Here is a 16403-nt window from a genome sequence, read left to right on the forward strand (position 1 = left end):
AATATTATTTAAATATACAAACATCGAATAAAAAAAGTAAATAATAATAATAGTATTTAAAAATAAAATACAAATTTATATCCAGCAAAACTGTGTTTAGCCTTAACTTGATAATCGGCTGGAAATTTACGGCGTGCGCAGATTTAACTGCAAATGTTCTGTATCTGATTATCACAACAAATAATGGATTGAAAAAGTTCTTGATGTTATTTATGCACACGAGGGACAGTTCTATCAGCTTGAAAAAAAAAATTGGTTGTCTGTAAAGTCGGTTTACGGACGATAGTTTAACGTGACGACGTCATAACAAAACATTAATGAAATGATTGCATACTTTTATGAATAAAATTTAATAATTTTTATTGAATTATCACTATTTTGTATGGTTACAAAGGAGTGAAATGAAATATACAATTTAATTGATAAATTTACTTTTATTTGCACTCATTAATTCAAATATGTTTATTACTTAAACGAACAGATTATTTTAACTATAACGTTTATACATGTTTGCTATTTAACTTCTTCGAATCTGTGTTATTCTGTTAAGGATAGGACGATGATAGGAAAAGTAGGAAATGAATGGGAGTGTTTCAAGTTTAATGTGCCTCGAAAAAGTCAAATCGATGGTTCCAATCGAGTGGAAGAGAGATAGATGTGGCGCAAGCGTACAATGAGCGTAACGGGACAATTATTCATACTTTTTTCGTGCTTGCAGTTGGCGTTCATCGATTTATTAGACGTCACGTCAAAACAAATATTACAGAAAATGTGAAATTTACGGTAAATTTTCAATTAACCTAAATGGTTTTCATTTGGTTTAGCTCAGGGTAGATTTGATATCTTGTTAGTTTCTCAGACCTCTGGGGAGATAGGAAAAGTATTAACTCTGATAATAGTGTTATGGCCTGCATCAAAAGTACGTTTACTTGTGATTAATTTCAGTTTGCAATCGTAAGTGGCTGTTCATTTACGGTATTTACGGACGTAAAGCACTACCGATTTAAGTGTATTTAGTGTTATTAAAATAGGCTTACTCACTTCTTCGTAGGTTCCGTCGTCCGAATCAACTTATTTATAACACTTTTAAACAACTTTCAAAATGATTGCACTCGATGTACATACGCACCAAGAAAACTTAATGTCCTTTTTAATATGGCATCACCAGAAGTTTTCCTAAAATTCCAAACAAATCTTTCAAAAAGGTGCCAAAATCAAAGGCGGGATTTTGATTGGGCGCCTCTTAATAATGAATATTGTTCAAACCATTGTTGATATGCTCCTGTTATAATATCAGAGCAGTGTAATGTCAAAAAATCAATGAATTTTAAATACAATATATGAAAACAAATAATAAATAAAATATATTTTTGACAGCTTTGAATATCTCGCTGTGACTTTTTACGTCACTAAAGCAAGAATTTTATCTTATTGTTTGTGTCGTATACCAAGGCATCTGTTTTTTGATGAATAAACTTGTGCTGGTACATAGCGTATATCTACTCTTATTACTTCTAGGTTGAGGGAAACCCACCCTGTTACCGGGCTTGGTAACAGTCATAAGAAACTTAAATTGTAGTTTATTGTATTTTCTTATTAAATAATTTAGTTAAGTTAACACAATTTTCAATCTAAACGATTTTATTATTAATATAAATTTAAGGCGTATGCTAGTTATGGAAAAATGAACGAAAGAATATGCACGGTAGGAGAGTTTGAGAGGTAGATGAAACATGTCTGGAAACCAATTATCCCAACAAGACACAAATACAAATGGACGTTTGTGTTTGTGCGCGCCTACTAATGAGGGCGGCAGGCGTGTGACCCGGACAACTAATGACGAGAGCGCCGGAGGACTCGGTAGCGAGTCCCCGCAGGTGTGTGCCGGTAGCTGGGGCGGGTGATGGGGGGGGGGGGGGAGGGGGTCGTGGCGCATTGCCGTCGGCGCGCGGGCTGATTGCGTCCTTGTGCAGCGTGTGGCTGCCCCCCTCGCCAACCCTCTACCCCCCCCCCCCCCTCATCCCGCCGCGCAGCAGTCGCAGACAGACCCGTGGCGTCTCCCGTCGTGCGCCTGGCCGCTCGCCCGTCAGCACCGCGTCTATAGTGCTCACGAGAGTGTCAAACATAACGCATTATAGGTGGAGGAAAGGAATTTTTTTGGTAAAATGGCTTCTGGGCTGTAGCCGCGTCCTTGCTTGGTGAATAATTCACCGACGTTTCGGTCGACATTGCAGTCGCCATGCGGCGGTCGAAAATCAAAATGGCGTAATCTGTGTGTGTCATCAGAACTGAACAAGTAGCTCTCTAGCTGAAGCGAAAGTGGTTTGAATTTTTTTACTTGCAAGATTTGAACAAAACAGACAAACAGACAAACAAATAAACATGTGACATTGAATAAAATCTTGTAAAAAGAACATGTGCGTTCACAGAAACAACATAGGGAAACTGATGCACAAAGCCAGGGCGGTAATTGTAGTGTGTTGCTTGCGCGCTTCTTTTTTTTTTTTTGTTTAATTAAAACAGCTGAATAGAAGACATAAAGCACATATAATGCACATGTTCATGTGAGTCAAAACAGTTAGGCTATACACTGTTAAACAAATTCTCACCTTCAATTTACGAAGAACGCTGTTTACAAATTGTCAAGGGCTAACTTCGTAAATTAATGGACACTGAGTTCACTTAACTTTGAATAGGAATCCAAAATAATAATCTTATTAAGTTAGCAAAACATAGATAAACTTGTTAAGTGTACAGCAAGACCGCTCTTGCAGCCGGGAAGTCTAAATACGGCATAATCTCCACGGAGGAGTCGGTCGTTCGTGTATTGCAGTTAAATTCTTTGCTGAAAAGTCCGTAAATTCGCTGTGATTTCTAGCAGTGTACACAGTTGCAGTTTTAATGTTTGCCGGCGTACGTTCCGGACGGCGCTTGGCGAAGCGAGCGTGAAACACGTGGCAGACGCTCGCAGCAGTCAGTGAGTTGTCTCTTGCTGTGCTGGACGACGGCAGGGGAGTGACGGGGCTTGCCCGGTGTTGCAGCAGGAGCGCGCGCTGGGCGGGGCGAACGGCACCAGCCCGCTGGACAACATGCGCACCTTGGAGCACTACCTCAGCGAGATGATGCGCGCGGGCGGCGCCCCCGACACACCTGACCAGCTCAAGGGTGAGTGCCACTCGTCTGCTTGTCAGCCTTTGTCACCATTGCAACGAGAACGACCTGGGACAACCCCGTTCAGTTTCATCTGTATTTACTGTTCTTGTTGCAATTGTCTCGTCGTCAGCTGTACTTGTTTTCGTGTGTGCTGTAGTGTTTTTTTACGTCTTGAGTTCCACGGTGTCAGGCATGTAACATATGGCATCAGCTGATATTTTTCCATTCTTGAGGGTGTTCTTTGATAAAAGCAGCAGTGGCGCAGGTGCATGTGTCGACGCTCGCGCCCAATGGACCTTCGTCGCCCCTGGCGCGACGCACAGGGCCGCATTGCCGCGGCGAGCTCGGTGTTCGGCCGCCGATGCCGCCAATCACACGCGCGGCTGCCTCCTCCCTCGGAGCCCACGGAGGCGCTCAATCGATATGAGGCCCCGAGGTCTCTCCCGACACCCGCCCGCCGACACCTCGCGCTCTCACGTGGCAAGCTGCCGCTTTCTGCAGCAGCGTGGTTTGCATTCTGTTTTCTGCCTGGTGGATGACAATATTTTAAGATAATTATCCCCCAATAACTCATCTCCTGGTAGCATGGGCGAACATCTGTACGATTCCCCCGGGGGGAGGGGGGATAACCTCCATCATTCATTCCCACTTCACAGTTACGATTTACGATTTGCGATTTCGAAAGCGCAAGCGGGCCCCCTCGGAAAGATTTTTTCTGATTCCACAAAGGGGGGGGGGGGGGGGGCGGATGTGCTACGTCTTTGCCTGGTAGCATCCTTTAGTAGAATTAATAAAATTGCATTTTAGTACCTAATTCCATGTTGGCTGGATGAAACTGTTATCTTGACCAATGCGCGTAATCTTTTATTGAATATTACCCGTTGATCAATATTGGTCGAGTTTGGGTCCAGCATGCAACGCAGCCAATCAGTGTTGCATGACCCATAGCTGCTAAAATTGGTAATGAAATCTGTAAAAATTTTGCGTCTCTCGTGGAACACTTCAAAGGAAGCTAAGGATGTCTCATGAGCTCCTGCCGATCACAGACTTGTGTGTCTACACGGTAGTCTCGTGTCGTGGATTCCGGGGCTCGTCGTTCGTGGATCCAGCTCGGCGCTCTTTAAATAATCCACCGTCATCTCTTGACAGTCAGGCCTAATACTCAAGCACAATATATAACCTTGTATTTTAGTGTGTGTGCACCGGGATAGGTGGTACGAGCCATGGGTTTTCCACATTACTCTAGACTCTAGGCACTGTCATCTAAAGACTTTGATTTACACGACCACGCAACTTAAAAAAAAAAGAAATGGGGTGACCATTGTTGGCATGATTTTGAACCGCACACTCTCCGTCGGTTGACCTGGTGGGTTGTCCCCACAACCAGTGTTGGAGCTCGTGGCGTCGTCGGCAGAGAAGTCCTTGTGCGCTCCGAATGTGTTGGTGACACATTCTTTCATCGTTTCAAAGTCACAAAATCACCTACCTGCTCCTGAGCATCTTCATGCCTCAGGTCGTAAATTTTGGTGACCACGGTGACCATCATAATACACCATTTTATTGCGATAGCTAGTAGCACCTTAAAACTTTGACCACTCGTTTCGGATTCGCCGCTAGGTTTTCTCACCCTTGGTATTTGAGCAGATGATTTATCATATTGCCATGCACAGCCCGAAATTGTGGAAATACTGAAACGCCAGTGGTTCGAATTTCTTTGTGTAAACTAAAGAATTTTTCCAAAAAAAGACTTGTGAGTTGAATTAATTTGTGCTTATTGATGTTAATCGGTTTCCTCCATTAAGTTAGTCTGGTGGCGCGTAAACTGAATACGAAAACACAGCCTCGCCTGAAGATAGCCCCGTGAGAGTGAGAGATCTCCAGTTCCTTCTTTTTCTCTCTCTGGCGGTGAGATGGCGCTGCGGGACTCCAGCCCGGCATGTCCACCATGACACGGACTCTGACGAGTGCTCCAGTCCGTTCCTCCCCCGTGACCGTGACGTGCCTGGCGAGTCGTCGCCAACCTGAACCAAGTGACGACCGTGCGGACCAAGCTCCCGACCCCAGCATGGCTGGACCATCCCCCTTGTCCTGCACTGAACCTGCCTGCTTGCTGCTTGCAGCACTCAACCCCGCATGGATGAGCACATGGTTCCCCTGGGTGTCTGCAGGTTTTACCTAGGCCCGACTTAACTAGTTATAGTCTAGAGTTAAGATAGGGTAGTTAACCATGGCATCAATAGCTGCCGTGACTGGCAAATACCCGAACAAAGCATGCTATCATCTCTGCATAGCTGACACCCAGCATGATTATGCCGGGCTTCGGCTTGAGACGCACTTAAAAAATCTTAGCCAACCCAGACCCCTCCCAAACGAATACACTGAGTTTTAGTCAGGTTAAGAAAAAAAAAATTGTGACGACCTCCCGAGCTGAGCCGCTCGGCCAGTCCGCCCGGCCTCAGGGCGGCCAAGCGAGTATCGATTGTAGACTCGCAGGCCGGGTCGATAGGTCGCCTCTATCACGGCACCTCCGCCCTGGGCGCTCGCGCCTGCAGGGGTCGCAGAAGCGACCTTTGGGGCGGCGGCGTCTCTCCTTGGTCGCTCTGCCTGTTGGTGTCACGTTGCATTGTCGGCATCTTAACATTTGGCAACAGAACAGATCAAACACACCCACGCCTTACCCGGGTTCCGAAGCCAGAACCCCTCGCAACTCCAACCAACTGCGGCGTATTATTCATGCATTGCGCTGTACAGTATCGTAAGCTGACAGTACTGACTACTTGTAAATATTTGCTGACGCAGTTAACACGTGCTGATAATAGTTATTTTTAGTTTTTGCTTGCTGGTGTAGCATAGTAAGGACTGTTAGCCACCATATGCTACATTTCAGCTCGTAGCTGCGCCTGGTGTCACGAAGCAAGGAAGGAGACGGCACAGGACAGTGCCACGTGAACAGTTTAAAAGTAGTGTTTACTGGCTGCTTGTTGTGAGTCGTGGCATAATCATAGCTACTTAAAAGAATTATCTGTTAATGACCTCCTCACGTTAAGTCTTTAATATCGCTGTACAACATACGTTAACTTGAGCAACTAAGATAACATGCAAAAGTACGAGGAATCTCGATCGAGACACTTGCGCGAAGAAAGGAGAGGGCTTGACCCCTTCTCTCCCGTCCCCCCACCAAACTGCTGTGTGACCCAGAATAGCTGCGAGCGGTGCCGGGGGCGCTTGTAAACACGGCCGCCGCGCTCGGGCGTGTTCGGGCATGCTCGGGCGCCGCGCCGCTCGAGGTATCGATTGTGGCGGCGCTGTGCCAGTCGCGGCGCGCGCCCGGGGCTCTCCCGGCGAGCTCGCCTCGTGCTGCTCCTTGACTCGTGGCCCGAGGGCGTATCTGCGTCAGACCAATACACACGTACGAGGATGTAGCATCGACGGAATGAATGGGTAGGGGAACCAGGAACACCCCTAGAAAGCCCACCGACTCACGGCAATGTCGGCCAACTGAACCACTGCTTGTTTGGTGGGGGGAGGGGTGATCTCCCACTCGGTTGTCGTGGCCACTGACAACATAGACCAGCGGTTCCCAATTTTTTTTTCGGCCAGGGAACCTTATGATCGACTTTTCTTTTGACGAAACCCCAACTCTTTCAAAGAAAGTTATTTGACAATAATTGTGCCTGCTATAGGTAAATGACATTCGTCCTGACTCACGAAACCCATGTGACCCTGCCACGGAACCCACCTTTTGGGAGCCGCTGACATAAACAGTCATGCATTTAACTGACTTGAATAGGTACATTTGGCCCAAAATGATAATGTAATTTAAAATGGGCCAGTGAATTGGTTAAAGTGACATATAATATAGCTAATTAGATGTCGAAAAAGGAAACATATGGAATACAAACAGTCCACCTCTCTCTAGAATGAGTCCTGAACACGCCACTGTGGCTGGTGTCACCCTAGTGTGACCTTGTGACCTGTCTGTGCCACGAGAGCAGTTTGACCTCGCGCGGACAGTCCGCCAGTGCGGGTCAGGAGGTCGCCAGAAGCGAACACAGGTGGCACCTATCTTTCAGTTTTGAGGGCCGGGTTCTTACATTTGAAAATGCAGCGTGCCAATGTTTTGTGTGGGAATTTTTTTAGTGTCGACGGCAACCCCCCCCCCCTTTTGTTTTTCTTCAATTCCCACAGGTTTAATGCCATCTTGCTAAAACAGCTCTCATCTGTAGCAATTGAAATACACTCATGTTTCCAATTTAACAAATTAAAACTGTCCAAGAATATATAATCTAGTTGGATTTGAAGGCTTCAAGCGAGCCTTGGGGCCAGAGTTAGCGTAGGGCGGCCTAGACTGCTCTATGGAGAGTCCTCCCAGCACTTCATGTCACTTCGGGGACACTGGATAAGGTTTAGGTCCTGATTCCGCCTGCATGCGGGTCCTGTGACTTACCACCGTCGCCTCAATCCATTTCATTTGTGACTAGCCTTCTAATGCCTCAATCAGTTATTTTTTGTAATTTGTTTGAAGTAGGTACACTTATACAAAGCCTCTCTCTCTAATTCTGTATATCTATAAATATCTCTCTAAATCTCTTTATCTCTCTCTACATCTCTATCTACATATATATACATCTACATCTCTCTCTCCTCTATATCTGTATCTGTACATCTCTTTATAGCTCTATATATGTAACTCTACAACAATTAAAATATTAAGAATCTTATGTTTTTACGTATCTATATTTTTATCTACCTTTTTGCCTGTCACGGGTGTAACGTATGTACATAAAACCATGCACGTATTCTAATGCAACGTCGTGTCAAAATTTCAAAGCAATCGATGAAGAACTTTCGGAGATTTAAGATTTTGAACGATCATTTACATATTATTTATTCATACAGATGACCATGGGTAATTGTTTTTTTATATTTAACTAGATAATGCCCGGCATGCGTTGCAATGCCTCAATCAATTTTTTTTTGTAATTTTTTAAACGTATACTAAGCATCTATCTTTATCTCTCTAATTCTCTATCTCTCTATGTATATCTCTATAACTCTCTCTATCTTTCTATTTATATCTCTATCTCTCTATATATCTTTCTAGCGGACCCGACAGACATTGTCCTGCCCAAATGTACTTTTTGTGAGATATGGATATGGCGGTAAGTATTTCTACGCTGGACATTTTGTATCTTCTCATTATACATACCCCTCCTCTTGGGCACGCCACTGCCGTTACCAAAAACCTTTCCCATGGTTACGCAGAAAGCAACAACAATGCAAAAGCCCGTTGCCATGGAGGCTAATTATCAACAATGCTTAGTTTTTTTGCTTTTAAAGCGTGTATTTTTAGTTTTTCTTAACTCAGAATCGAGATAAAATATCCAATTGTGAATCTAAACCATCCTCGAATCCCCGTGAACTCACACACAAAATTTCATCAAAATCGCGTACAAACAGACAGACAGAAAAAGTACTGTTTTATTATAGTAAGATAGATAGATTATTCTTACATGTTCGCATCCATGCAGTATATGAAAAATCAGAATGCATAGCCCCACACCTATAACTATACGTATCTGCTGCCCACGACTTTTTCCGCATGGAATTTTGTATTATCTTGCACCATTTAGAAATTTAAACATTATAACATAACAGTTGATACAGTTGTAGTAGTTTTCTTATGTTCACAAATGATAATTTTTCTCACCTCTATTTCAGTCTTTGCAATAAAAATATGTTACTACCTAAATTTTGAGTAAATATGTTTCTACTTTCAAATGTAATGACGGGAAGACACTTCATAAAATGTCTTTGTAAACCACATTTACTGTTTTTTCCGTCTCGAGCTAGAATGTAAAGATTAGTAACTCCATTTTAATTGCCAATTAATTGTTACACGTATAATCCTGTAATTAATTCCTGTAAATTGCTGTAATTAAATTAGATTCCATGTTACGATTGCCTTGAAGGTCTTTTTTAATTATTCAACGGCAGGGGCTTGCCACCCGAGTACGGGGTTCTCCGGGAACTGTGTTGCCGACGTCCCAGCGGTGACGTGATCTTCCCCAGCGTCTCGCACGGCGCTCGTCAGGGGAGAGGAGTGCGGCCCGCGCGAGACGCTATTGTTTCACGGCCGGGTCGTCGCCATGGCGACGCGGCACATCCCTCGCCGCAGCTGCAGCTTGTCAACACGCGCGCGCGTGTTTACTGCCGCTCGCGTCCGCGGGCTTCCGCAGCTCCTTGCCGTGTCCACATCCTCCGCACGCCCGTGTTGGTCTCGACATGCGGCTCCCCCGTGTTGCAATACGACGGTTTCAAACGGATTAAAACAATATTTCGGTAGCTTTCAATATTATTAAAAGCGTCGGGCGCGTGCGGTAGTAAAACAAATTGATGGTCTGTAAAGTCGGTTTACGGTAGATAGTTTAACGTGACATCGTCATAACAAAACATTGATGAAATGATTGCATAATTTTATGAATAAAATTATATAGATAGATGCGTCGCAAGCGTACAATGTGCGTAACGGGACAATGTGCGCAACGGGACACTTTTTCGTGCGTGCAGCCGGCGTTCATCGATTTATTAGACGTCACGTCAATTTGATATTTAACTTCTTCCAATCTGTGTTATTCTGTTAAGGATAGAACGATGATAGGAAAAGTAGGAAACGAATGGGAGTGTTTCAAGTTTAATGTGCCTCGAAAAAGTCAAATCGATGGTTGTTCCAATCGAGTGGAAGAGAGAGAGAGAGGTGCGGCGCAATCGTACAGTGAGCGTAACGGGACACATCGTAACGGGACGATGTGCGTTACGGGACACTTTCTTGCGTGCAGCCGGCGTTCATCGATTTATTCGACGTCACGTCAATAACTATAGTTAATTTCAATTATTTAACAATTCATACATTCTTCTTTGTTCTGGCGACACCGGTTTTCACAATTTTATTCCCATATTCATAAGGAAAACTTTTCCGTCACAAATAAAGAAGATACTTAATATTCATAAACATTCAGTTTATTTCTGAGCAGTGCCAAAAACTAAAAACTTTTTTTCCCCCTTTCTGTTCTTCCAATAATGTATTATTATTACATTAAAAATATTTTCTACAGCATAAAGAAATACATGGAAAATCTAACTCACGTACAATATTATTAAAAAAAAAAAACGTACATTAAAATAAACGCAATTGATTCTGAACATTAAATTTTACACACATAAAAAATTGCCCTAATATTACTAATGAAATATTTAATGAATTTAGAGTATTTTAATAATACTTTTAACCAAACATGCAGTTTTGTATGCAAAGTGTATATGTTAAAATTAATTATTAATCTAATAAAAGAACAGTTTAACTAACATGTAATGATGTAAGTAATTCTGACTTGAAATGCAATAACTCACAGGATTTTAATCTCATTATACAACAAATGAAACATTTTTGATGTAAATATACATAACTTCCACTTGATATGTTATATTGTTACCAGATATTGAATTTTTGTACTAAAGACATATGAAAAATCTTAACGTTTATGTAATTAAATTATTTAATTTTAAAATATAAATTTGCTGTTTTTGATTATTCTTGTTTGTAATTAATTTCAAAGCATTCTTTTAAATTACATTGATGATTTTTTTAATTACAAGTTCTGATGATTATTTATTTATACCTTTGAAGCTTAATTCGCATAATATTTCTCTTTTTTTCTATGTTTTAAAACATTCCAAAATTATTCTGTTACAACCAAATGAACGAGTATACTAACTTGAACTATTACAATTAGGCAGCTTTCATGCAAATTAATAGTGAAATACTTGAAAACCCTACTAATAATATAAGTGTAAAAGATTGGATCCGCAGAACAGATTTAGATGAAATTTGGCGCGCAGCTTATATCCTGTATTCACATAGGCTACTCCCCAGGGGAGTGATAAAGGGGTGAATATAGTTTTATTTTTGAAAATCGTAGGCAGTAGTTATAGACATGAAAACAGCGAGTGTGTGTAATTTTTTAATAGGTCCACCACACGGTCATATATTAGTCTGGCAATTTCCTAGCCTTCTCCTCGGATAGACCAGTCCTCTTAGTGAATATCGTGGCGGCTAGCGAACTAACGGCGCTAATAAAAGTTTAAATTGAGTTGCCTTGGATTTGAAAAGCGATATGGTTTGGTGTGTCCGTCACATTTTGCCTAGGCATAAACGGGAGCTGAAGGTTGGCGTCCCGGTTTTCTGCTGATGCGTGACCTTGACGCGCTGATATTGTGTAACGGTACCAGGCTGCGCATCACTATGTTGGGGGAGGGGGGAACTTATAGAGGCGACTATTCTCACCGAAGCAGCTAAAGGAGTGAGCGTGTTGATTCACCGTGTACCAGTAATTTGCCATTTAAGTTTCGCAACTTACCGGGTCTACTCTGGGTCCAGTAGGTTACAATTCTGCCTTGATCGAACACAGCGGAAAATGTTTTTTTTTTCCAGCTAAGCCGTTTCTTCAAGGTAAATAAAAATTTTGTGCTTACTGTGAATATTGATCCATCTCCCAATCGGTATTAATCTCTTGTTTCGGAATATATTTTAAAGATTGTTTCCGGTGAGTATTCTCCAATTCACCTTGTCACATGACCGTGTGATTTACAACGAGTTAAAATTTTTTGAAGGCTTCCCAAACAATTTTTCATTTCAGACCCGGCTTCAGCTAAGGTCCTACTCGAACTCAATCCAACAACCATGGATGCAACAGTTAAATTAAAAAATATATATATTTAAAATTACAAAACAACGGTATCATTAAATCACATTTAGCGTACTGGCCCAAATATATATTTAAGCTTAGATAGAGTATTGATGTTGTAGATGGCAGATGAGAAAACTTGGTTTAGCCGTGACGGTGGATGTACGCATTGCCCCAAGCCGGCCCTAGCTTGCCGCCTGCAGTGTCTGCAACCCGTCGCGCGCGCCATTAATGCAGTTTGCAGACCTCCCAGGGGCCCCGTACCCTGTCGTCGGCGCATCTCGTATTCAGCAGTGTCTCCGTTACGAGGGCGATGTCGCACTCTGCTAGTGTGCTCTCAGGGGTCGTCTGTGTCTCTCTCTCTCCACATGACCCCCCTTCCCTCTTCTCCTCGCGAGGGTGGCCCAGAGCCAGCTACCGTTCTCTTCTTGGACCTTACTGACATTTCTGAAGACACTGACGTTACATTACTGTACGCTCGAGTCATTGCCAGCAAAACCCTGGCCTCATAACCTCCTCTGTGTGGCCTCAGGAACTCTGTTGAAAGGTAGCTGGCATTGATTTTAAGGGCCTCGGCAGGACTTCAGTTGCGTTGATGAAACAAGCTGCTCCTGATCTGTATTTGGTGGAGGAGCGGGCGCAGAGCAGTATTTGCTGTCGCATCACTTGTGTTCACCGCACGGGAGTCGTTAACACTCTATAATAATATATGATCTGCGACTTAAATGTCTTACTTTGATGTGATGTGAGCAGCGATTAGGTATCTGCTGGTTTCACCTATCCTTTTGTAGCTCTGCCGTATTCTGCACCTTGTATAAATTTTGTGAATAAACATATTTTCGTTATTCTCTATACTATTTACATTAATATAAGTAAGCCAGTCGCTAAAAAAAAATTAAACTTGTGTGATTAAGTGACACCATTGTATTTAGACTTCTTAAGATATCACAGAGCGTTCGATTCATGCGGTGATTTTATAGGCCATCAAAAAAACTTTTTTGTTGATGTTTATAATTATATCACAATATATGTCACAATATAATTTAATCACACGAAGTTTTTCAGGAAATTTTACAATCACTAAAGAAAGCTTGTGGGAAATTTATGCTACTTGCGGTATTTTATTTTAACTAGCCGTATTATTAAAAAGAAAACTAAACCAATATAAAAATGACAAAAGCCGAGGTGTTTTTATGCATTTTACGAATACTGTATGTTGTTAAAAAGTACAGTGTTAGGTTGCTTTTGTGTGTGTTGTATTTGTGTTTATTTCCTATTAATATTTTTTTCCAAACGTTACAGTAACACATAAAATACTTTAAATGATCGTATTAGCCATTAGGATTGATATAAAACAACACTAGGTTGTTTTGTCACATAAACTACGCAGTAATTAACGCAATCCCAGCTGTTAACGTGCGAAAACCCGAGCCGTATTATCGGTGCTTACTGACGTTAATTATTCAGAGCGGCAAATTAGATGCTTTGTGCTGTAGTTACACGCCGTCAGTTCAGAGAGCGCTTGACAAACTGCTTTCACCGCCGCGCCAAGTTGAGCCGTTTCATGACTACGTGCCTGCCCGAGTAAGGACCCGGCAGCAGCGTGCAGGCAGCGAGCCGTGGCCGTGTCGCGGAGTGTCTGATCAGACCTGTGTCGCGGAGTGTCTGATCAGACCTGTGCGTCGCGGAGTGTCTGATCAGACCTGTGTGTCGCGGAGTGTCTGATCAGACCTGTGTGTCGCGGAGTGTCTGATCAGACCTGTGTCGCGGAGTGTCTGATCAGACCTGTGCGTCGCGGAGTGTCTGATCAGACCTGTGTGTCGCGGAGTGTCTGATCAGACCTGTGTCGCGGAGTGTCTGATCAGACCTGTGTCGCGGAGTGTCTGATCAGACCTGTGTCGCGGAGTGTCTGATCAGACCTGTGTCGCGGAGTGTCTGCTCAGACCTGTGTGTCGCGGAGTGTCTGATCAGACCTGTGCGTCGCGGAGTGTCTGATCAGATCTGTGGGTCGCGGAGTGTGTGAACAGACCTGTGGGTCGCGGAGTGTGTGAACAGACCTGTGGGTCGCGGAGTGTGTGAACAGACCTGTGGGTCGCGGAGTGTGTGAACAGACCTGTGGGTCGCGGAGTGTGTGAACAGACCTGTGCGTCGCGGAGTGTGTGATCAGACCTGTGCGTCGCGGAGTGTGTGATCAGACCTGTGCGTCGCGGAGTGTGTGATCAGACCTGTGCGTCGCGGGGTGTGTGATCAGATCTGTGCGTCGCGGAGTGTCTGATCAGACCTGTGCGTCGCGGAGTGTCTGATCAGACCTGTGTGTCGCGGAGTGTCTGATCAGACCTGTGTGTCGCGGAGTGTCTGATCAGACCTGTGTGTCGCGGAGTGTCTGATCAGACCTGTGTGTCGCGGAGTGTGTGATCAGACCTGTGCGTCGCGGAGTGTCTGATCAGACCTGTGCGTCGCGGAGTGTCTGATCAGACCTGTGTGTCGCGGATTGTGTGATCAGACCTGTGCGTCGCGGAGTGTGTGAACAGACCTGTGCGTCGCGGAGTGTGTGATCAGACCTGTGCGTCGCGGAGTGTGTGATCAGACCTGTGCGTAGCGGAGTGTCTGATCAGACCTGTGCGTCGCGGAGTGTCTGATCAGACCTGTGCGTCGCGGAGTGTCTGATCAGACATGTGTGTCGCGGAGTGTCTGATCAGACCTGTGTGTCGCGGAGTGTCTGATCAGACCTGTGTGTCGCGGAGTGTGTGATCAGACCTGTGCTTCGCGGAGTGTGTGATCAGACCTGTGCGTCGCGGAGTGTCTGATCAGACCTGTGCGTCGCGGAGTGTCTGATCAGACCTGTGCGTCGCGGAGTGTGATCAGACCTGTGCGTCGCGGAGTGTCTGATCAGACCTGTGCGTCGCGGAGTGTCTGATCAGACCTGTGCGTCGCGGAGTGTCTGATCAGACCTGTGCGTCGCGGAGTGTCTGATCGGACCTGTGTGTCGTGGAGTGTCTGATCAGACCTGTGTGTCGCGGAGTGTCTGATCAGACCTGTGTGTCGCGGAGTGTGTGATCAGACCTGTGTGTCGCGGAGTGTCTGTTCAGACCTGTGTGTCACGGAGTGTTTTTTTATCATATTTGTGAGCGCACGCCTACAGAATGCTTTATTATAATCCATCAGGTCGAATGTCTTCAAGCAGTTCAGATTTTATTTAGTAGTGAACATAGTACATAATTAATTTTATTTAGTAGATAGTAGATTACTTAATTGAAATATTTTAAATTATTTCCAAGAATTTAATGGTCATACTCTTTACAAAATAATTTTCATATATAGATATTTAGTTTGGTTACGACTGAAGAGTCGTGTTGTGTACCTGAGATCGTTTGCAGAAGTTTGCTTACAAGCGGACGTGGTTGTTCGCGGAAAGGTCGCAAGCTAGCAGATCCACACAGGCACTGTCATTGTGAGGTTCGAGTGCTACCCCCGCGGCTCTTAGGAGTAGCAGCGGATTTCGGCTCGCCGCAGGAGCTGCAGGCGTGGACGGCAGCCCCGCACCTGCCGCGGGCCGCTGCTATCGATTGCGGTGAAGAGTCGGAGGCCCGCGTGTGGCCCCCCCCCCCCCTTATCCCTGCCAGTCACCGCCCTGCTAGGATCCGTGCAGACCTTCCCTTACCTCACGTTGTGTACACGGTCACAGCGTACAACCAACACTGAGTCTGCTTGCAGGATATCATTTTTTTATACCATTTAATCAACTAAAAATTAAAAAAAAACTTGTATTAATTTTTTTTGAATGCAAGAAATATTTTCATCAGAGGTAAAATCATATCTTGATTCACAAATAAAATATACAAAAAAATAAATTTTAAAATTTTATATTAAATAAATACAATTTATTTAAGGTAACAATTAAAATAATAATAATGCTTAATTATTATAGAAATCTCAGTATCAATTAAATCATCAAGTCTTTTATTGAAATATTGTTACGATTTATAATAATGTTGTGGGAAGAACTGGGTTCTTGAGGGATAGCCCAAAAAAAAATTATTTCACAGTTTTATTGATTGTTAATATTTACATCACTAATAAATAATCATACTTAAAAATGCCTAATCACCAATCACTCGCACTTAAAAACGTTTATTCTCAAGTCAAACAGTGTCTGTCAAGTTCCGCAGTCCGCACTCCTCACTGGGCCGCACTCGTCGCGGAACTCATTCGACACACCCCGCGTAACTCTGTCGCCAAACTCACTGCGGAATCCCGTCGGGGGACTCTTGACGCCCCCGAAAAGCCACGTCGCCGAACTCAGCCGCACCCGCGGCACTCACGCCACCTAAACTGTCTCGGGACTCTTGCCGCCTCAAGAACTCCCGCGGAGGCCGACTTGCTTAAGTAGTCTGTGGTGCCCTTCTAGAACTGACAAGTGTAGCTAGAGCCAATCGCGTCATCCCGTGCCGACCCGACGCCCGAAGCGTCAAGAACAGCGTCGCTCCTCACGCCACGGCCCGTGGA

General features: G+C 44.1%; 1 protein-coding gene across 1 annotated transcript in view; it reads left to right on the forward strand.

The window, feature by feature from the left end:
* Positions 1–16403, forward strand: part of LOC134541813 (cytoplasmic polyadenylation element-binding protein 2) — a 178627-nt gene that overhangs the window by 90960 nt on the left and 71264 nt on the right. The window contains exon 4 of the mRNA XM_063385506.1: positions 3045–3165. Coding sequence (XP_063241576.1) covers positions 3045–3165 — 121 coding nt within the window. The remainder of the gene's footprint in view (positions 1–3044; positions 3166–16403) is intronic.

Source organism: Bacillus rossius (genome assembly GCF_032445375.1).
Source record: "Bacillus rossius redtenbacheri isolate Brsri chromosome 4 unlocalized genomic scaffold, Brsri_v3 Brsri_v3_scf4_2, whole genome shotgun sequence".
Taxonomy (NCBI): Eukaryota; Metazoa; Arthropoda; class Insecta; order Phasmatodea; family Bacillidae; genus Bacillus; species Bacillus rossius.